At 42.8% G+C, this 24,023-nt stretch overlaps 1 protein-coding gene and 1 non-coding gene across 2 annotated transcripts; both read left to right on the forward strand.

The window, feature by feature from the left end:
* The first annotated feature begins 6,713 nt into the window (after positions 1-6,713).
* LOC145389548 (5S ribosomal RNA) lies at positions 6,714-6,832 on the forward strand. The gene has a single exon (XR_013895484.1). It is a non-coding gene; the product is annotated as a 5S ribosomal RNA (ribosomal RNA).
* A 3,249-nt stretch (positions 6,833-10,081) lies between these two features.
* Positions 10,082-21,250, forward strand: LOC145389546 (zinc finger MYM-type protein 1-like). The gene is made up of 3 exons (XM_080264814.1): positions 10,082-10,136; positions 18,957-19,073; positions 19,140-21,250. Exons 1-3 carry the CDS (start codon positions 10,082-10,084, stop codon positions 21,248-21,250), a joined length of 2,283 nt encoding a protein of 760 aa, XP_080120940.1.
* Positions 21,251-24,023: the final 2,773 nt, after the last annotated feature.

Genomic DNA, 24,023 nt, shown 5'->3' on the forward strand with positions numbered 1-24,023 from the left:
TTGTTTTGTTTTTAAAGGCTCCAACATGCTTGCATGCGTTGGCCTTGGTCACCTAATGGCGGTTCTCCATGCTGCATGATCCATTGCACCCTCCCTGTTCAGTCCCTTAACCCTGAGGTCACTCTTAATGACCTCGTCCCATGTCTTTCTCAGTCTACTCCTCGTAACCCCACCCCCAATATTAACACTTCTAACCTTCCTCACCCAATTATCATCCCCCATCCTCTTCACATGTCCCAATCATCTCAGTCTACCTCTCCTCATCACAACACCAATACACTCCAGTCCCATCCTACCTCTCAACTCTTCCATCGTAAACCCAGACCCCCCAGACCTTGAACGCAGGGACGCACTACACATCCACCTGATCACTGTCATTTCTGTACATCTGAGCCGGCGAATATCCTCCTCCTTCACTGTACTCTTCCCTACATTCACCTTTACTGTAGATTCCGTTTCTTACACACTCTCCCAAACTGATCCACCAAGCCTTGCAGCTCCCCTTCGTCTTCATTTAACAACACAGTATCATCTGCAAACAACAGTACAGGGAGTTTCCAAACGCTACACTCTCTCACCAGGGCCACTCCAACATCCACTACCCTACCTTGTACCTCTTTTATTACCCCATCCATGTACAGATTGAACAACCATGGAGACATGACACATCCCTGTTTCAATCCAATATTCAAAGAGAAAAATTCACTTAGTTCACCATCCACATGCACTGCAGCCTTAGCACCATCATACATACTCTTCACAGCATTCAACAACTTCCCATCTACTCCAAATATTCTTAATACTTTCCACAATCCTTGTCTATCCACCCTGTCATATGCTTTCTCCAAATCCATGAAAGCCGCATACAACTTCTTTCTCTTCTCTAGAAACTTTTCCACTAAAGATCTACGAATGAGTATCTGATCTACACAACCTCTTCCCTTCCTAAAGCCTCCCTGTTCTTCTCCAACTAATTTCTCTGTTCTTTCTCTAACTCTGTCAATAAGTATCCTACCATACACTTTTCCTATTATACTAAGAAGACAAATGCCCCTATGATTACCACACACTTCTTTTTCCCTTTTCCCTTTGTACAAGGGAATAATTATACCTGACTTCTAATCCTCCGGGACTCTACCTTCCTCCCAGGCCAATCTGCACATCTTCCACATCCATTCTACTACTATCTCTCCCCCATGCTTCAGCATTTCACCACACACTCCACCAATTCCTGGGGCTTTCCCCAATTTAACTTTCTTCATTGCTTCCACAACTTCTATCCTACTGATTTCTTCCTGTCTTCTCACCTCCCTCCTTTTCCCAGCCATTCCCCAGCCACTTATACTCGCATTACTTCCATCCTGTATGTTCAACAATTCCTTACAGTGTTCTCTCCATCTGCTCACTTTTTCTCCCTTCTCCACTAGTAATTTACCATTTTTATCTTTCACTCCCCTGCTAACCTCACTTCCACCCTGTCTTACTCTCTTCACCTCTTACCAGAAAATTTTCTTAACAGTCCCTCCACTTTACACTCAAATTCCTCATCCACTCTCTTCTTACTCTCTCTTACTAATCTTTTCACTTCTCTCTTTCTTTCTACATATAACTCTCTCTTCCGCCTCTCAACTTCTTCCACGCCCCTATTTCTCATCCATTCATTGTATCCTTTCTTCTTTTGTGCCACAGCCTGTCTCACCTCTTCAGTCCACCACACTGTTCCTTACACCCCCCTCCGTTTTCTCTTCCCAATTCATATATGCCCAATCGTTCTTCCACTTCTCTCTTATACTCTGTCTTTTTCTCGTCCTCTTGTAACCTTTCCACTCTCCTTGCAACTACTCCTTCCTCTCGTCTTTCCCTTCTTCTATTTCTCCATCTTACTTGGATCCTAATTCTGGCCACCAAGTAGTGGTCAGAAAGTCCACTCCCCCAACCTCTATAAGCTCTTGCATCCATTACACATCTTGGCATCCTTTCATCCACACACACATAATCAATCATTGCCTACCTTTCATGCAGTTCACCATATATATATATATATATATATATATATATATATATATATATGCTTCAATGAATGCCAGAAAGGTCTCCCTGGAGCTGAATAAAATTCCCTGGAGTAAGGCAGAATTATATACAACATTATATACTATACACTGACAGCAATAATATGATTCAAAAATGCATCACACTGAATGCAACGATTAAAGTGAACAACCCAGCACTTGATGCATCAGTGCCATGACCTGTGGTGTTTCACATATACTGTATAGCCTGTGGGATGGAGCTGAGAATTTCCCAGGACTCAATTATGACTACATAATAGCTATCTGAGTGAGGGAGAAATGGCATAGACTCAATTCTGTATGGAGGAAAAAGAAAGAAGAGTGAGTGAAGGAACAACACACAGAGGCAGTAAAGGCAATTGGACAAGACACCTGGAGGAGTAACAAGGAGTGTGAAAAAGCCAGGAGGAGTACCAAGCATCGGGAAAAAGTTACTCCAATGTACACCAATTTAGGACATACAACTTAGGGTTAAGGCAAAGCTTTCACAGCCCAGAACATTTAACCTTCAAACTGATGATGTATTTTGTATTGTTTTTGTGATGGACAGTAATGCAGCTTTTACCAACCCCATCACTGCTACACAACTACCCAAAGCTGCATGAAATTGTCCAATACTAACATACCCTGTAAAACACATATAACACTGGTTTCAAGGATTAATATTAAGATAGTGACCTGCTGCCTTGCCACAGTTTTACATGATGGAGAGAGAGAGAGAGAGAGAGAGAGAGAGAAGGGGCGAGGGGGGCCTGTCCCATTTCCACCTTCAGATCACAGGGGTGTGATATTCTGCAACCTTATTCTTGATCATTCAAGGGTAGGGAGACAGACCAATGTCCCTGGCAACATCTGTATAGAACTACCCCTTGACATCCATGAAGTCATGTGTCGATGTATGTTTCTTAGCAATGCGATACACTGCTATAATGATAAACAATAAGTCAGACACATATTTGGGATAACGACGGCAAAATGGTCACAAACTCGCCAGAACGATGACTCCCAGTAAGGTGACTGAGCCAAGATGGTTGCCCATTTGCTGTGGTCATCTGCCTTTCATTCAATTTTGTGTGTGTATGGCCAATGAAATGCCACTGCTATCACAATATAGCAGTGCAAGTAACAAATGGTGCAGTGTGCAATTTTAAACACTGTATACTATTTTTGTTTGACATACTGAAACTTGGGATTTGGAATCATGTGTGGCAACGACAACGCCACTGGTGGAAAGGGTGGTGCTACTCAGGGGTGCCAAGGGCAAACGGAATGTTTTTATAGATTTTTTATTTGACAGTCAAGGGCACCCTCCCTAACCACAATGAACCCATTCTATCGACCTTGGTACATGATAAATCGTTGTGATAGGTTTTCACCTGACATAATCCCATTGTACAGAGAGACATGAGTGTACAGGATTCAAACCTGCCTTTACAGCATCACTGTTACCCTGAACCAAGAACTCTACCACCAGATCATCAAGAGTCATACAAAAAGGAAAAGGTCATGTAACCAAGTTTAAGAGATAATGCCCACACACCATACAAACAGAGTATTATATGGTACCTTGAAGGAAGTACTGGACTGGTGTGATGTCAAGGTGGTTTGTGATGATGCAGTGTTGACGGCAGCAGTTTGATACTCTCATTCATGGCTCTTACACCTGGTAAATCCACACCAGTCACCTGGTGTCAACTGCCTCTAACCCAAACACGATTCTTCATCTCTTGTACCATGTCTGTCTTGGTCATCACATGGTCCTCTGTACTCATCTCCCTCACACTGAAAGAAAAGTGTACAATTATAACACTACACACCAACTTTTTCTCTTTTAGCACCAACAGGGTACTTAGCTATCAATTAAAATTCCTGTACAGAAAACTCCAAAACCATATAAACACAATTTTCAAATACATTTCAATTACTAGGGAACTGTGCAGCTGAAAACAAACTTCATTACTACCCTGATAATTCTCAGCTGATGAAAAGGTGAGGTAAACAACTCAGACCGCGATACAACCCCACCACACCAGAGGGGGGGGGGGTTGGCTGTCGACAGCCGTGGTTTAGGGGTTAATATCTGGGCCAAGTTAAGGTGAAATGATTATAGAAACAGGGTTACTGGATACAAGGCATGACATACCAGATTGTTTATGACATGAATGACGTGCAGTACATACACAATACAGTATCATCCTGCTGATATTGCTAATGATGTAATGATGTTTTAAGCCTAGGTTATGAGGTTAATGTGTGTGTGTGTGTGTGTGTGTGTGTGTGTGTGTGTGTGTGTGTGTGTATTTTTTTTTAATGCTTGGAAGAAGGAACTAAAGGCCAGGAGCCTGCAAACCGTAAAAAAAAAAAAAAGCGAGCCAAATTCAAGATCCGACCATTTCAAGATGCGTGGACACACTGCGTTTGAAAGACTAGAGATCATAGCTAGCAGGAAATACAGAGGGAGACAGTTCCAGAGTTGACCTGTTGCATGAGGGACTGGGAGTAACGGTTAACTCTTGCACCGTAAACAACTAATTAAAAAAAATCCTATCTACACTATAAATTATAACTAGGAATAAATTCCCATCTCTCCCTACAACTAAAAATAAATGAACAACAGAATATGATGCTAGTCATTCCATACCTTACTAGGTAAGACTGTACTGGAGGATTATGTACAGCCTTCACTAACCTCATACCAGGGGACTGATGCTGGAGTAGGGAACCTTCAAATGGTGGCACTGATGTAATGGGGTGGCTCAAATACCATGTTATACAAATATCTATCAGCTACTACCGTAAAAAAGGCAGCAGGACTCGCAAATAATTTATTGAAGTCCACCCTCTGTTGTGACTGAGATTTTAGGTTGACTTTGTTCAAATCCCACATCAGACCTATCCTGGAGTTTGCCTCCACTGTATGGAATACAGGCTACCATGGAGACCTGAGGCTCCTGGAGTCTGTACAGCGCAGATGGACTAAGCAAATCAATGGCCTGTCTGAACTCAGTTATGCTGACCGTCTGAAAACCTGGGTCTGTATTCTGTGAAAGGGAGACTGATCAGAGCTGACCTCATTAAATGCTGGAGAATCTTCCATCGCCAGTCCCCAGTTGCACCGCCAGAGCTTTTTTCTCTTCCTTCATTAACTCACACCAGGGGCCATAGATTCAAGGTGGCCAAGCCCCGCACTTCAGCCGAGTGTAGACACAGGTTTTTCAGTATCAGATGTATAGACCTCTGGAACTCTGTCAGATGATACTGTTCGTGCTGACTCAGTTGCATCATTTAAAAAGTCCCTCCACTCACAGCTAGGTCACATCTTGTTCGATTATATTGAATAACTACGAATCATAATTCGAAGTCCTTCAAGTAGTGCAACTACCGTGCCTATGCCACAAAACTCAGCCTACCTAACCTATTTAACAAAATGAATCTAACCTAATTTACCCTGATGGTCCTTTCTGACTCATCCGACATGCTATCGCAACCTAACCTAACCCAAGATCCTCGAAATTACAAATATTAATAGAAAATAGAAATATTAATTTGCACACGAAAACACACATACACTAAATGACAGCAAAAATCCACTTGGTATGTTAAGATCGCCCGTTAAAGACGCGAAAAAAAATAAATAAATACCTTGAATTATGAGCATCCCATTTCCGTATTTCGTCAATAATCTGTCTCTGAAATATTATGATAATTCGCTGCATATTACGTGGCTATCTTTTGATGCCCCTAATATATAATGGAAATGTTTTTACGGATAGTGTAAGCAAATTTAACTGTGCACATTTGTCACCTGGCCACACCTTACAGTTCCTGGGCCGACTACACACGGACGAATTTCCTCACATTATCTGTAAAATCATTTTCACTATACATCAGAAAAACCACAAGATACCTACCTAATAGGGAGTCAATCATCGCTATGTTTGTGACACAGATTATTAGCGATACATGGTAATTACACCGCACCTACTGTAATGAAGCCTACCTCCATCGTCAACAACCACCTGGTTCCAATAATGGTGCAACATTGCATATTACATACAAGCATTTCTTGTACCTGTAAGTTTAATTAAAACTTTGGCAAGAAGTTATATATATATTTTCTAATGCAATGATCTTTTCTACGGCTGTAAATACGTTCATTAACGGCCGAAATCTTCAAGTGTCTGTATGAGTCGAAGGATTTGCATTTGTCAGAGGAGTTATGGGCAGGCGGGAAACCTTTGAATTTTGGGAAAACTTGAATAATACAATACTCAGGCTCTACACTCCTCCCACAGTTCTTTGTGACTAGCACCAAATTCTGCAGATTAAGTTTTTGCTATAGTATTCAAGATGGCAATTTAACGCCTAGCTAAACTGGTTATACTTTAATGCAGCTAATGCCAAAATAATTCAGTTCCCATTAGGCCATAGGAACATAACTATTAACACAGGCCAATATGACAGATCATGAGAGGGTTAAGATGACTATTAACTATCTGACTTATGTAATACTTTTTTTTTATTTTAACCCTACTGAGCTATTGACTATATGAATTTACCTCTGTGCAGTCTATCAGTCAGCCCATCTGTCTGCCTATTAATCTATCTTTGTCTTTATAATGTGCCTGTCTATTTATATCAGGCGCCAACGGCCATACCACGTTGAGTACACCGCTTCCCGTTCGATCAGCGAAGTTAAGCAATGCTGGGTCTGGTTAGTACTTGGATGGGTGACCGCCTGGGAACACCAGATGCTGTTGGCATCCCTACGTCAAGTGGGGTTGGTGGAGGATTAGTGCCCCTCCCTGTAAAACAATTAACTCTCAGCCCTTGGCCACCCTGTCTGGGATACATGGCGTCTGGCAATGAATGAATGAATGAATGAACCTTAATGGAGGGATGGAGTGGTCTATGAGAGAGGGGGTGTGAGCTGGGAGCAGGGCAAGATGGCAGGGGACAAGGCAACATGAAGGCGATTTGTTTGTGGTCACCCCTTACAGGTTTAAGGTGTTTGGCAATAGATAGATAGATCGACCTTTATCAATGATGGGTTTGTTATGAACAAATCACCATGTCATCCTGTCCCCTGCCATCATGCTGCCCTCCCTCCACTACTTAAATTTCAACAACTCACCTCTCAATGACTCCCTTCATCCTTTCTCTTCACCAGTGGTCGGTTTACGCCTTAACAAAAAATTTCTAGGAGCAACCAGACAGATGACCGCTTTATGGCACTCACTGCATTCATGCCCTGATGAGCCTAGGGTTACAGCAAGTCTGGCACATACAACCTACAGTAGCTACCTACAAACCCTCAACCACTCATCTGTACTCAAGGTGCCACAGACTTCACAGTGAATTTTCCTTAATTATCATTCACATTATACTACAAACAGAAATTGTGTTATTAAAACTATATACAGTTTTTATTGTCAAGTAACCATAATTTGAAATGTCAAATGGACCCATCACCTGCAGACCAGCAATCGTCCCTGCAGGGCCATCCCTTTACTGGATGGATGTTGCATCTGTCGCCCCACACAGTTAGCAGTGGCACCTTATCAGGCTCCACATAACCTTGCCAGAGGGAGAAGCCTTCTTGTGGTGGCACTGATATAACAAGGCAGCTGTTCTACCCCTCACCTCCCTCCCTATCCCCTGAAAAATGGACTACAAGCAGGAAACATGTCATATGTGACATGTGATTCCACCCATTCCAAATCTATGCTGACAGCTGAAGTGATGTCCTGATATAAGCTTAGGATGTGATGATGTTTGGCAGTGGTGGTGTTAATGAGGGTGGTGCTGATGTTCATCAAGCACAGTACTAAATACTTGAAGTATGCTATGTCAAAAATACAGCAATATAGCTCAGTGATACATTCAAGTTCAATAACATTAAAAATTTACTATTCTTAATGATCTGTGTACACAGATGAATACGCAGGAGGCACAGACAGGACCAGATATGTGGAAAATGAACAAAATAATTAACTCTGGTATGAACACTGTTTACACCTCTGATATAACTTAGCTATTTGAGCACTTAATGTTTGTGTAATGTTAGCCACAACTCACTCCCTGTCCTCCAAAAGAGGTTAGTTTCAGCCTCCAGTCCATTGGGTTCATGTCCAAATGAGCTTAGGGGATGCACCAGCACTGTCTGGCAATTGCTTGGCAATATTAGTTGTCAGTGGGGAACCTTTCAAGGTCTGAGTTATGAAACTATCTTGAATTTACTCTTGAATCTTGAGGGACATCTTATGTATCTTACTTTGGCCCATGTCAAAACTTTTACTCACCACTGGGAACCTCCAGAGGTCTACAGGCTAATTTTTCACTGAAGTAAGCTTCAAATGTTGAATATTCCAGTGAAGATTATCATACTTCCATATTCTGATACTGTCAGCTGTGAGGGAGGTGAGAGAGAGAGGGAGACGACCAACAAAATAACATTAACACTGACCAACACAAGCCAAGTTCTTCTGAGTACACATCCCAGGCATGATGTGAACAATTCTGAGTGACCAATTTGTCCATCCATCCATCCATCATCCAATCCTATGTTGCCCCATGAGGAGCGTAGAAGCCCGGGGCTAGGCAGTTGGTCCTGACGTTTAAGATGAGACCAATTCGTATGGTAAAATATTCTGAACTCGTGCGGTGCAGACACACACACTAACCCTGTGCTTCATTACCTCTGCCAAAGAGGTTATATTTTTGGCTCTCTTTGTCTGTGTCTGTCTGTCTGTCTAACTGTTAGCAACATTATAGAAAAATGTGAATGGAACTGCACCAAATAATGATTACTGACTGAGGACCAGCAAAGGAACAAATGATTAAATTTTGGAAACAAACAGATCAAAGGTCAAGGTCAAAAAGGGTGGTGGTGCTACCTGGGCAGAAGTATGCACTCCCTGAGTGCTGTTGTTTCACCATGTCAATTACATACTTCAGGCAAGTGTGTCAGCGGCCTTATGTGTACAATCAACATGACGTTACCTAGGCCCATGTGGCTCATGATTTTGTAGACAGGTGAAGTGTATATGAGTGGTCCAGGTTGGTGGAGCCTATGGGTGTGTCTAGTGAGGGAGAGAGTGAGTTACCCGAGCACCACAGTGATACACCACACACCTGCCATACATAGACAAAAAAATCTGTGCTAGACTCTACCCCATAAAAAAACAAAAAAAGGATACTTTGGTATAACTCCACTTTTTAAAAGCTACAAATATTTTGGTACCCTTTGGCAATTTATACACAACTTGAGCATACTGTGAAAAATGATCTGGTGCTAAATAATTCTTTGCCAATGCTGCCAGAATATATCTTGATACATATTTTCACTGCTTGTTCTATCCCAAACATCTTTGCTTTCCCTGCCTTTCTCCTGCCCTACTCTACCCTAACCTACTCACCTTTTCATCGTGCAGTCCTGATGCAACCATATAGGCGTCTCCAATGATCTCCATCTTGTACACTTCGCAGAGTTCGATACGAGAGACGAACATCTTGTAAGGTGCATTGAGGAGCGAGATGACCTGTTGATATACAAGCAGGGAGAGAGTTGGTGTTGGTGTTGTTCATCAACCTGTCTGCCTGGCTGAGCTGGCAAGTGGTCTGGGAGAGTTTGTGAAAACTATGAGAAGGATTTAATTGATGTACTTTATTATCTTGTGGTAGGTGGTGGTGACCATCATCCACTCACTTGATGTAGTGCTGCCTACTTACTCCTTCACCTTTATCATTCTTTCTCTGTGTCTGCCTGCCTCACCTTCCCATTTCCCTCATTTTTCCTGTCATTTTTTATTCCTCCTCTTTCCTTAACAGAAGGCTTTACATTGCATGACAAGCCTAATGGCTGCCTGTAAGCCAGGAAACCACTTACAAAGCTGGGTGGTAACCATATAACCAACCCACACGTGTTACCTACGTGTCCACAAGTGGTTTGGCGGAGAGTTAGTGCACCTCCCCGTAAACAACTAACTCAAATAGCCACCCCTTACGGGATCATGGCGTCTGGCTTTAGGTGGATAGACAGTGATGCAGAAATGAACAGTATGCAATGTGAGCTGAAAGAGATGGTATCGTATCATGTTAATATCATCTAACTGGTTTTCTTTTATGTAGCTAATGTATTACGAGAGATGGCATTTGTGTTAAGACTGGTGAAGGAGAGTAAGAAGAAAGTGGATGAAGAGTTTGGGAGGAATCTGAGTGTGAAATGGAGGGAGAGTAAGAAATTGTTTTGAAAGGAGGTAAAGAAAGTAAGGCAGTGTGAAAGGGGAAACAGCAGGGGAGTGAAAGATAGGAATAATGGATTGTTGGTGGAGAAGAGAGAGAAATTGAGGAGATGGAAGGAGTACTTTGAGGAATTGTTGAATGTAGAAAGTGAGAGCAGTGTGAGTATAAGTGGTTGGAGAATGGCTGGGAGAAGAAGAGATGAGAAGAGGGAGGAAGATATCAGGAGGGCGGAAGAAGTGGAAGCGATGAAGATCAAATTGGGAAAGGCCCCAGGAATTGATGGAGTGTGTGGTGAAATGCTGAGGTGTGGGGATGAGATTGTTGTGGAGTGGATATGGAAGTTGTGTAGATTGGCTTGGGAAGAGGGAAGGGTTCCAGAGGACTGGAAATCAGGTATAATTGTTCCTTTATACAAAGGAAAAGGGGAGAGAGAAGTATGTGGTAACCATAGGGAAATTTGCCTTCTTAGTGTGACTGGTAAAATATATGGTAGAATACTCATTGACAGGGTTAGGCATATGACAGAGGAGCTAGTTGGAGAAGAAAAAGGGGGATTTAGGAAGGAAAAAGGGTGTGTAGATCAGATATTTGTTCTAAGATGTTTAGTGGAGAAGTATCTAGAGAAGGGAAAGAAAGTGTATGCTGCCTTCATGGACTTGGAGAAAGCTTATGACAGAATAGATAGGCAGGGTATGTGGAAGGTATTAAGAATATATGGAGTGGAGGGGAAACTGTTGAGTGCTGTGAAGAGTATGTACGAAGGAGCTAGGGCTATGGTGAGAGTGGATGGTGAGCTGAGTGAGTTCTTTGATCTCAATGTAGGACTGAAACAGGGTTGTGTGATGTCTCTATGGCTGTTTAATATATACATGGATGGGGTTGTAAAGGAGGTGCAAGGTAGGGCAGTGGATGTGGGGGTGGCTCTAATGAATGAGGGTGAGAGTTGGAAGATTCCGGTGTTGCTGTTTGCTGATGATACAGTATTGTTGAGTGAAGATGAATGGGAGTTGCAAGGTTTGGTGAATGAATTTGGGACAGTGTGTAGGAGGAGGAAGCTGAAAGTTAATGTAAACAAAAGTAAAATTATGGTTTTTGAGAGGAATGAAGTCACAGAATGTACAGTGAGGTTGGATGGTGAGGATATGGAGAATGTGAGTGCATTCAAGTACTTGGGTAGTGTGATGAGTAAGGCTGGAACTTTGGGGGATGAAGTGTGTGACAGGGTACAGCAAGGAAGGAAGGTTGTTGGTTCACTGAAAGCAGTGATGAGAAATAGAGAGGTGAGTATAGAAGTTAAGAAGTCACTGCATGATAGTATTGTGATCCCTACCCTGATGTATGGAAGTGAGGCGTGGACCTTGCAAGAGGGGAACAAGTCAAGAGTGAGAGCAGTGGAAATGAGTTACTTGAGAGGGGCATGTGGAGTGACGTGGAGGGACAGGTTGACGAATGAAGAAGTGAAGGAACGTTGTGGAGTACATGTGGATGTGGTTGAGAAGATTAGGAGAAATACACTGAGGTGGTTTGGACATGTGGAGAGAATGGAGAATGAACGTGTATGTAGGTGAGGTGGAGGGAGGCAGAGGTAGGAGTAGACCGAGGATGAGGTGGAGGGATGGAGTTGAGAGATATATGAGGGAGGGGGGGTGAGTTGGGGGGAAGGTAATCAAATGGTGGGTGACAGAGCGACTTGGAGGCGTTTTGTCTGCGGCCACCCTTTGCGGGATTAGGGCGTCGGGCTATAGATATATATATATATATATATATTTTTTTAATACAGATAACATATTCGGAGGGATAGTACTGTGTTAGTACAATCTATCAAGGTGTAATGTATGTAGATAGTCCTAATGTGTTAGAAGGTATGATACTTGTGTCAATCTGATCTTTGTAGTTTTATGTTGATACAGTAGCATGAGAAATGGCAGTTTTCATTATGGTATCCTCTATACACTTTCCCTGTGTGCAGATACTGTATTACTAGCTTGGTTTCATCTGAGAGAACTGGGGAACTGAGTCATCTACCTATCTATCTATTGCCAGACGCCTCAATCCCATTTGGGGTGGCCACAAACAAATAGCCTCCACCTCGCCTTGTCCCCCGCCACTTCACTGCCCTGCTCCCAACTCTCACCCCCCTCTCTTATATACCTCTCCACCCCATCCCTCCATCTCATCCTCAGCCTCCCCCTCCCTCTTCCTCCCTCCACCTCACTCACATACACTCTCTTCATCAGTCTTTCACCCTCCATCCTCTCCACATGGCCAAACCACCTCAATGTGTTCCTCATAACGCTTCCTATCACATCCACATCCACACTACAACGCTCCTTTATATCCTCATTCGTCAGCCTGTCTCTCCTTGTGACTCCACAGGGTCCTCTTAAATAACTCATTTCCACTGCTCTCACTCTTGACTTGTGTCCTTCCAACAACGTCCAAGCTTCACTTCCATACGTTGGCGTTGGTATCACAATACTGTCATGTAGTAACTTTTTCACTTCCATGCTCACTTCCCTGTTTCTTATCACTGCTTTCAAGGAACCAGCAACCTTTCTTCCCTGCTGTACCTTTTCAAGCACTTCATCCTCCAAACCTCCATCCTTACTCATCACACTACCCAAGTACCTAAACGTACTCACATTTTCCAATTCCTCACCATCCAACCTCGCTGTACATTCACTGACTTCACCTCTCTCAAAGACTATCACTTTACTCTTCCCTACATTCACCTTTAGATTCCGTTTCTTACACACTCTCCCAAACTCATCCACCAAGCCTTGCAGCTCCCCTTCGTCTTCACTCAACAACACAGTATCATCTGCAACCAACAGTACAGGGAGTTTCCAAACTCTATCCCCTCTCACCAGGGGCACTCCAACATCCACTACCTTACCTTGTACCTCTTTTATTTCCCCATCCATGTACAGATTGAACAACCATGGAGACATGACACATCCCTGTTTCAACCCATCCTTCAAAGAGATAAATTCACTTAGTTCACCATCCACACACACTGCAGCCTTAGCACCATCATACATACGCTTCACAGCATTCAACAACTTCCAATCTACTCCATATATTCTTAATACTTTCCACAATCCTTGTCTATCCACCCTGTCATATGCTTTCTCCAAATCCATGAAAGCCGCATACAACTTCTTTCCTTTCTCTAGAAACTTTTCCACTAAATATCTAAGAATGAGTCATGGCACCATTAAATTTAATGAGTCTTTTCTGTCCAACTCTAATGAAAGAATTAACAGATACTTCCAGTCCTTCATGAATGCAACAGGTCAACTCTGGAACTCTCTTCCTTTTCCTGTATTTCCTGCCAGTCTTTTCAGCACACTGTGTCTTGGTATCTCTAAAATCTAAATGAACAGATTTTGAATTAATCACTTCTTATTTTTTCCTGAAGGGAACAATTTTATAGGCTTTCAGCCTCTGCTTCCTTCTTCCCTGGCTAAACAAACAGAAGAAAAAAATAAAGAGAGGAAATGGAGGATAGACAACTTATTATTTTTTTTTTTTTCATGGCACCTTCAGAGTTCCACCACAGAGCAGCGTTGTTTCAATTTGTTTATACAGGCTCCAACATGCTTAATGTGTTGGCCTTTGTCACTTTATGGTTCTCCATCCTGCTTGATTTCTAACAGCCTCTGTTCAGTCCCTTATCCCTGGGGTCACAATGTATGACTTCATCCCACCGTTTCTTTTCTCTCTCTCTCTCTCTCTCTCTTTTTTTTTTTTTTTTTTTTTTTTTTCATCTCACAACTCTACACTGTGTGGTAATGTATGTGTTCAATATCTCTCTATCTGTTTATGTATTTATCTAAATGTACCTATATGTGCATGTAAATATGGTTGTATATGAATACATATGTATAAATGTGGCTCTGTGTATGTGAATTTCAATGTAACTATGCATATCAAAACATGACTATATGTATGTGCACATAAATGTGCCTGTATCTGTACGTATAGGTAAATGTGCCTATATGTGTATAAGTATGGTACGTAAATTTGGCTGTATGTGTACGTGTATGCAAATGTGCACGTATATGGACCTGTATGTGCATGTGTACATGCATATGCCTGCATGTGTATGTGTATGTAAATGTGCATGCATATACGAGGTCTATTCAGAGGGTATCTAACCTTAGACATGACAAGCTTAGAGCAAATCCTGTATAATACAGTTAGGTAAATTAGGCAGGTTAATACACACGCACACAAAATCATCAGGTGGCTACTTACTTGATAGTGGAAGCAGTTGACTGAGAAGTGGATGACCGTCAAAACTGGTATTTTCAACAACGGAGATTCCATGACCATGCAGCTTCCATAAGGCAGATTCAATGTCAGAACCTGAAGAATATATTATAAATTAACACTTTTCATCCAAGACCCTTGATTAATTCACTGACCCTCAGGTGATAACTATCTTTAGTTAGTATCATGTGATTTTATTCAATCCAAGCAAGGCCTCGTATGTTGAGAGTCGGGACTTATAATCGCCCCTCCAGTTTGAAATGCCTATTCTAAGCTGAGAATAAAATGGTTAGAAGATGTTAAGAATAAAATTAAAAAGACACTGGCAGGAATAAACTGAGCGAGATAAAGTGAACAGAAACATGTGATGGTAACACGATTAAAATCACCTTTGGGTAATCAGTCCGATCACCTGGCACTATCGTGCATAAATTAAGTCTATCATGCTGATAGGGGAAAAAAAAAAATTCCTGTAAGCTGAATATAACTGCTCTTTTTACAAGGAATAATGCTGCAGAGGGATGCCTTCATATGGTGTGGAACATGTATAGTTGGACAGCTCCCCTCCTGGGTCTACAAACACCCCTAATCCCCTCCCTATCCAACAAAGTGATGGTAAAATACATAAGCAATTTCAATCTTCAGTCCACCAGGTTCACACACATACACACGTTTTCGTTTTTAAAGGCTCCAACATGCTTGCATGTGTCGGCCTTGGTCACCTAATGGCGGCTCTCCACGCTGTACGATCCATTGCAGCCTCCCTGTTCAGTCCCTTAACCCTAAGGTCACACTTAATGACCTCGTCCCATGTCTTTCTCGGTCTACCCCTCATAACCCCACCCCCAATATTAACACTTCTCACCTTCCTCACCCAATTATCATCCCCCATCCTCTTCACATGTCCAAACCATCTCAGTCTACCTCTCCTCATCACAACACCAATACACTTCAGTCCCATCCTACCTCTCAACTCTTCCATTGTAAACCAAGCCCCTCCAGGCCTTGGAGGCAGGGACGCATTGCACATCCACCTAATCATTGTCATTTCTGTACGTCTGAGCCTGCGAATATCTTCCTCCTTCACTGCCATACAGCATTACACTCCTAACACATGCTGCATACAAAGACCCCTTAGCATGTAGGGAGAGCCCTCTCAATGTCAGGAGAGGCAAGAGCTCCCTGAACTTCTTCCAACCACTTCTCACCCTAGCCACAGAGCTACCTCCAGCACACAACATGTCTCCCAAATAACAAAACTCTTCCACACACTCAAGAGATTCACCAGCAAGTTCAATCCTTTCACGTCTGACAATCTCCACCTGCTCACCCCGGCACGCCGTACACATAAAATCAGCATTATCTCGTAGTCTACCTCTGATACCACTACATCTCTTATGCACCCATTTATCACACACACTGCACAAGATGGAATTGCTTCCCACGCCCTTGTGGCAAACTGCACATGGCCACTCTCCCTCGTCTTTGACAGAACCGCCACCAACCCTAGATATCATCACTTTTGTTTTATCTGCATTTACCCTTAAACCCTTTTGCCCCATACCATCTCTCCACTTCCTAAACCTTTCCTCCGCCTCCCTTTCATTCTCTGCAATCAAAACCAAATCATCAGCATACAACAACTCCCACGGGAGTCCGTTTCTAAAGTCACGTGAAATGGCTTCAAGTACCATGATAAACAACATGGGACTCAAGACTGACCCCTGATGCACACCAACATTCACAGAAAACTCATCACTCAAATCTCCATTCACTCTCACCTGGGTGTGAGCACCCACATACATGGCCATAACCACCCTAACCAGCCACTCCTCCAAGCCAAGCTTTCTCATTGCCCACTTCACCACCTCTGTAGGGACTCTGTCAAAGGCCTTTTCCAAATCAACAAAAACAAAATAAAGATCCCTTCTCTTACCAATACATTTTTCCTGAAGCTGTCAAACAATGAATATGGCATCAGTGGTCCCCCTACCTGGCATAAACCCAATCAATATTCACTCTCTCTAATCATACCTTCTAAAACTCTCACCATTACCTTCATTATCTGATCTAAAAGCTTTATACCTCTGTAATTTCCTCATTCCAGGGCATCACCCTTCCCTTTATACACATTTACAATTACACTCTTTAGCCAATCATCTGGGACAACACACTCATAAATAATCCTATTTATCAGGTCAGTGACTAAACTCACCCCTGTATCGCCTGAGGCCTTCAACATTTCGGCAGTCAACCCTGACACACCTGCTGCCTTCCCCACCTTCATCCTGCCTATTGCCTCACTCACAGTAGCAGCATCAATCAAAGGGCAAGGGCCAGACACTGGATCTGCTGGCTCCAAACCCTCTCTGTCCCAGTCAAACTCCTTCATTCAACAACCGGTTATAATGCTCTCTCCATGCATCTTTAATATCCTCACTGTTCAGCAGTACCCTTACTTCATCATTCTTCACACACTGCTCACCTATAATATCCCGATTATCCCTCTTCACCTGACCTGCCACCCTAAATATCATATTTTTCCTTTCCCCAAGATTTAGGTTATCAATTAAAAGTCTCTGTGACTCAGACTTTGCCCTGTACCCGGTATACCTCTCTTCTAGCCCTATGCTTGGCAGCCAAAAATTCCTCTTTGCTACCAACCTTCTTCCATTCCCGGAAAAGCCTTCTTTTCTCCTTAACTGAAGCTTCTACACCCTCGTCCCACCACCAAGTTACTTTATGTCTTGGTGGTCCTCTTGCCCAACCGCATGTTACATCAGTAACTCTCAAGAGATTGTTCTTGAGGGCTCTGTACTGTTCATTAACGCCTCTGTCTATAGCTCCCTGTTCAGCCACCACTCTCCTCAACTTGCTATAGAAGGCATCCCTTACTACTTGGTTTTTCAGCTTCCATATTTTCCTCCTAGGTACATAAGTCCCCTTTTTCATCAATCGTTCCTTAAGCACCATATCACAAATCAGTAGTTTGTGCTGCTGCACACACTCCTCACTTCCTATAACTTTAACATCCCTCACTAACCTCCTATCGGCCCTCCTAACCAGAAAATAATCTATCTGACTGCTATTTCCCCCAGACTCATACGTAATTAACCTACTGTCTCTTTTCCTAAAATACGTGTCGCACACAATCATGTCCGTTGCCTCCCCAAACTCGAGCATCCTTTCCCCTTCTGCATTCCTTATACCATATGCACATCCCTCTTGCACTCCTTCATAACCTTGTGCTCAGTGGCGGCGCCAAGGGGGGGCTTGCAATAATGAGCCAAGCCCCCCCATCAGCAATATTGCCAGATTCCAAAGGCGAATTTAGGCAGGACGTCCCTTATTTGAACTTTCAATTTTGTATTACTATTTACAAATAATACACAAAAGTTGACGAAACGAAGTGTTATAAGTTTAGGAAAAGATTCAAGACAATAGATTAAATCGTGATTATTATTTTTAGCTGTTAGCATTTAGCAGATTCTGAATTATAGTAATTTCACGGAAATTACGGAAAATTTATCAGTTGACTCAACTTCTAAGGAAAACTTCCAGCCTAGTTCTAATACTAAGGGTAACTTATGTTATAATATATTCTGTGAAATTCTTGTAATTCAGATGGTTAGTTTACATATCCTATAATGAAAATGATAAGTGAAAGTAAAATACAGCATTATTTTATTAAACTACATTAGCCATTCTTTTAGTGTATTACAACTGTACGATTATTATCTCGTCTTCAGAAATATAATTGAATGTCGATTATGTCATAATTCGAGGCAGGAAGTTAATAAATTTGAATATATTTGATTAAAATGAAGTAAAGGATTCACACTGCTATAGGGCCTACATGGTCCTAGGCTCCTAGCCTAGCCCAGCATTCACGAATCGAGTGCACGATGAGCCATTCCTGTTCGATTCCTGTCAGCTACCAGACCAGTCTACCACGCGACGCGGTTGTGTGTAGATCTCCGAGTCTGTTGGCTGTTAATTGCTTAGTGCAGTAGACACTGGATTACTGAGCAGCTGAGCTTATTAGTTGTGGTTTTCGTCTTGCACTGATTTACAGGTATGGTGTAAGTTGATTTTTTTCTACTTACAAATGCATATAGGCTACTATAAGATTATAAGAAGCTGTGGAAGGAAGAATAAAATAGTGTGAAAATATCTGGTCTGTTGTAATGCTAATATGCAGTTTTATGCTTCTGTGATCTGTGTGCTTGTTTATGCTGTTTTCCCTGTTTATGAAAGTAACTGATGGTGGTTTATCATATTTGATCACATAGGCCGGGTTGATCATGGAACGCTACCTGTTACCCAAGATTCCCAAGAAGAGGCCGTGAGATGATGATCCTCCTACAGACACACCTGCTGTTAATGAGGACCTGGACAGTGGTGATCGTGATTGTGAGTCTGCAGCCTTACTAGGTGAGGCTAGTGCAGAACCCCAGCCACAAGAGGGCACTTCTCACACCTATGGTGAGAAACTACTACCTGGACCCAAGGACCTGAGCCAGCTTCCAGATAGTGGTCCCACCTGACCAGACTTGAAGAGATACCCAGCCACAGAATACAGTGGCCAGTCAAGGTCATTCAACAAGAACTGGCGTGATCATCATTCGTGGCTGGAGTACTCCACGACCCTAGATGCTGCATTCTGCTTTGCATGTCGTCATTTCGGTCATGTACACTTAAGCAAATGTGAGAAGTCCTTCACCCATGACGGCTTTCGGAACTGGAAGAAGGCAACCTCATCTCTGAAGTCTCATGTTAATTCAGCAGGACACAAGTTTTCTATGCGAGCTTGGACAGAGTTAAAGATGCAGAAAGCAACAGGTTCTAGGATTCTACATGCTTTTACTACCAACCATGAAAAAACTGTAAAGGAAAACAGACATTACATTAGAGCAGTAATAGACGTACTGCTCTACACAGCCTGCCAAAATGTTGCCCAAAGAGGTCACAAGGAAGACACTGATTCTGGCAACAAAGGTAACTTCCTGGAACTGCTGGACCTGATTTCCAGGTATGATGACATTGTCAAAAAGAAACTGAGTGGTGGTCCTGGCAATGCTAAATATACGCACCACGATATCCAAAATGAACTGCTCGCCATCATAGCTTCAATAATCAGAGAGGACATCAGCAACGAGGTCCTAAGAGCAGAGCATTTTGCCCTAATGGTGGATGAGACCAAGGATGTCAGCAAACAAGAACAGCTGTCCATTGTGGTGACGTATCTCCACAAACAGAGCCTTCATGAGGTGTTCCTTGACTTCACAGCAGCCGAGGGTCTGGATGCAGACTCATTGCTCAACAAGATCTTGGAGACCCTGGCCAAATGTGGTACTGACCACAACGCCTGCATTGGCCAGTGCTACGATGGAGCTGCAGTCATGTCAGGGCACATCAGTGGTATACAGGAGAGGTTTAGGAGAAAGGTACCACAGGCTGTGTATGTCCACTGTTATGCTCACAGGCTCAACCTTGTGCTCGTTGATTGTGTACACAATATCCAGGCTGCAGCAGAGTTTTTTGTGGCTATACAGAGCTTGTACAAGTTCTTCTCTACGTCAGTAGTACATGAAGAATTTATAAAGGTGCAAAAAGAATTAAATCCCACAAGGCAGCATATAGAGTTGAAGCAACTGTCTGACACAAGATGGACCTCCCAACATACTGCTTGTCTGGCAGTGAAAAGAACCCTACCTGCCATAGTGACAACCTTGAAACGTCTCATGGAGGGAGACAATGCACACAGAGCCACTGAGGCAAAGGGCCTGTGCATCCTGCTAGATCAGCAATTTGTGACAATTCTGATGGCCATGGAAAAAGTGTTACTGATGACCAAACAACTGTCAAACCACCTCCAGTCACATGACCTTCAGCTGGCCTCTGCAGAGGACTTGATGCAGTCTGTCATGTCTGGACTGACAGAAATGAGGACTGAAGCTGCCTGGAAGGAGTTAGAGGAGGCTGCTGAGGATTTGTGCAAGGTAGTTGGGATACGCACTGAGACTGAGCGTCCAGGTAGACAACGATCTGCTCCCAGACACCTGGATGAATTCATCATAACATCCAGTACAGGTCAGAGGGATGGAGCTATACCAGATGCCAGGAGAAGGACCTTCTATGCCATCATAGATAGAATGCTCAATGAGCTGAGCAGGCGATTTTCATCTGATGCCTGTAATGTTCTGATGGGTGCTGCTGCCTTGAATCCTAAGCACATTACATTTCTGGACAAAAAAGCGCTGTCAGGAATGGCAGCCAGTTATGGAGTGGCAGAGGGTGATCTTGCAGTGGAGGTCCACCAATTGACAAGACTAATAGCTAGGAAGAGAGACAATGGCCTGGAAGTGTCCACACCACTTGAGCTCGCAGCCATGCTGGAGTCAAACAAGGACGCCTTTATAGATCTGTATAAACTTGTATGCATTGCAGTGACCCTCCCTGTCACCTCAGCTGCCTGTGAGAGGAGCTTCTCATGTCTGAAACTCCTCAAGACATACTTGAGGAACAGCAGTGGCAACAACCGCACCAGCAACCTTGCTGTAATATCAATTAATTCTAGGAGGGCCAAACAGCTGAACATTGATGCCATTATAGACACATTTGCTGCCAATCACCAGAACAGGCGCATAGTTTTAAAGTAACATGACAGTCGTTACACCTTGATTTAAAAATTCTTCTGATTCTTCAGATTGTATTAACTTCATAACATAGAATTTTTTTCTGTCATGTTAACTGCTTGCTTACACATGATGTCTAAATTAATTGAGTTAAACTTCAATCTTATGGAATAAACTGGAAATAATAAATGTTATTATGTTGCGTATACATTAATCTGAATTTCCTTGCTAGTTTTACGTCTTTCATTTGGCAGAATTTTTGATGAGATAAGAAATGTTATACATTAACACCGCAGTTTCAAAGAGTACAGGTGTCTAAAATGAACCTCAGTACATTCGGATATTATGAATATGTACATACCAATTTTCCATCAACACTTCAGTTTGATGACATTTTGTGAAGCCCCCCCACATTTTACCCCAGCCCCTCCTCAGCCCCCCAATGAAAATTTCCTGGCGCCGCCACTGCTTGTGCTGCTTCACCTACATGACCATTAAGGTCCCCTCCCACAACCACTATCTCATCATCCTGCATACCACCCACTACATGCATTAAATCATCCCAAAATCTATCTTTCTCTGCTTCATCCAATCCTGGCTGTGAAGCATATGCCGATATAATCACAGCTATCCTTCTACCGAACAGAATTTTCACTACCAATATCCTATCGCTTGCTCTCATAATTCATTAACATATTCCACCCATTTCTCCACAACCATCACACCAACACCTCCATATCCGTCTGTCCCCCCTTGCCAAAACAACTTATAGCAACAGTCCTTCCCAACAATCTCTCTGGCTAATAAAAAAAAATAAAAAAAAACTGGACCACCAAATTCATGTCCAGATGGGCCTAGAGCCAAAACATAACAATGCAGACACATTCAGACACTTACTAGAGAATGAAGGCAGAAGGTGGAGTTTTGTTCCACTTTTTTTCTCACTTCCTCTTCTCCTCTATGACAAAGTCCATGAATGACGGTCAAAACAGCTCCTGAAAAAATCATTTCAGTTATAGAACCTTGATTAAGCTGAATAAAAATATCTGATGGCAGCAAGAACATCATCATCTAGAGATAATGAGTTGAAGTCCACATGACTTCACAATAGGAAAAGCTTCCTTAATTGCTTTTTTTTTTTTTTTTTTTTTTTTTTCTGGAAGACAGCAGGAGGTGAAAGAAGAGGGACTGGGTGGGGTTAAACTGGGGAGGAGATGAGGTGAGAGGAGGTGTAATGGGAGTGGAGGGAAAAGGTGCAGTCAGACTGGGGAGGGAGATGTCACAATATAAAGAGATTTCACAAAATAAAAAGATGCCACAATGAATTGAGATGTTACAAAAATGAGAAGGGTCACACAAAGGTTTACGAGACTCCCTATCATCTTCTTACCATTATATTTCTCTGTCATGCTTACATTGCCCATACCAGTAAGGTTTAATTAATCTATCTATCTATTGCCAGACGCCTCAATCCCGTTTGGGGTGGCCACAAACAAATCGCCTCCAAGACGCCCAGTCCCCCGCCATTTCACTGCCCTGCTCCCAACTCACACCCCCTTCTCTCATATACCTCTCCACCCCATCCCTCCATCTCATCCTCGGCCTCCCCCTCCCTCTTCCCCCCTCCACCTCACTCACATACACTCTCTTCGTCAGTCTTTCACCCTCCATCCTCTCCACATGGCCAAACCACCTCAGTGTGTTCCTCATAACGCTCCCTATCACATTCACATCAACACCACAACGTTCCTTTATAACCTCATTCGTCAGCCTCTCTCTCTATGTGACTCCACAGGCTCCTCTTAAATAACTCATTTCCACTGCTCTCACTCTTGACTTGTGTCCTTCCAACAACGTCCAAGCTTCACTTCTGTACATTAGAGTTGGTATCACAATACTGTCATGTAGTAACTTTTTCACTTCCATGCTCACTTCCCTGTTTCTTATCACTGCTTTCAAAGAACCAGCAACCTTTCTTCCCTGCTGTACCCTTTCAAGCACTTCACCCTCCGAACCTCCATCCTTACTCATCACACTACCCAAGTACTTAAACGTACTCACATTTTCCAATTCCTCACCAACCAACCTCGCTGTACATTCACTGACTTCACCTCTCTCAAAGACCATCACTTTACTCTTCCCTACATTCACCTTCAGATTCCGTTTCTTCCACACTCTCCCAAACTCATCCACCAAGCCTTGCAGCTCCCCTTCGTCTTCACTCAACAACACAGCATCATCTGCAAACAACAGTACAGGGAGTTTCCAAACACTATCCTCTCTCACCAGGGCCACTCCAACATCCACTACCCTACCTTGTACCTCTTTTATTACCCCATCCATGTACAGATTGAACAACCATGGAGACATGACAAATCCCTGTTTCAACCCAACTTTCAAGGAGAAAAATTCACTTAGTTCACCATCCACACGCACTGCAGCCCTCGCACCATCGTACATACTCTTCACAGCATTCAACAACTTCCCATCTACTCCATATATTAACACTTTCCACAATCCTTGTCTATCCACCCTGTCATATGCTTTCTCCAAATCCATGAAAGCCGCATACAACTTCTTTCCCTTCTCTAGAAACTTTTCCACTAAAGATCTAAGAATGAATATCTGATCTACACAACCTCTTCCCTTCCTAAAGCCTCCCTGTTCTTCTCCAACTAATTTCTCTGTTCTTTCTCTAACTCTGTCAATAAGTATCCTACCATACACTTTTCCTATTATACTAAGAAGACAAATGCCCCTATGATTACCACACACTTCTTTTTCCCCTTTACCTTTG

Source organism: Coenobita brevimanus, unplaced genomic scaffold (assembly GCF_032717465.1).
Source record: "Coenobita brevimanus isolate Jiangsu-jjx unplaced genomic scaffold, ASM3271746v2 jjx.HiC_scaffold_1233, whole genome shotgun sequence".
Taxonomy (NCBI): Eukaryota; Metazoa; Arthropoda; class Malacostraca; order Decapoda; family Coenobitidae; genus Coenobita; species Coenobita brevimanus.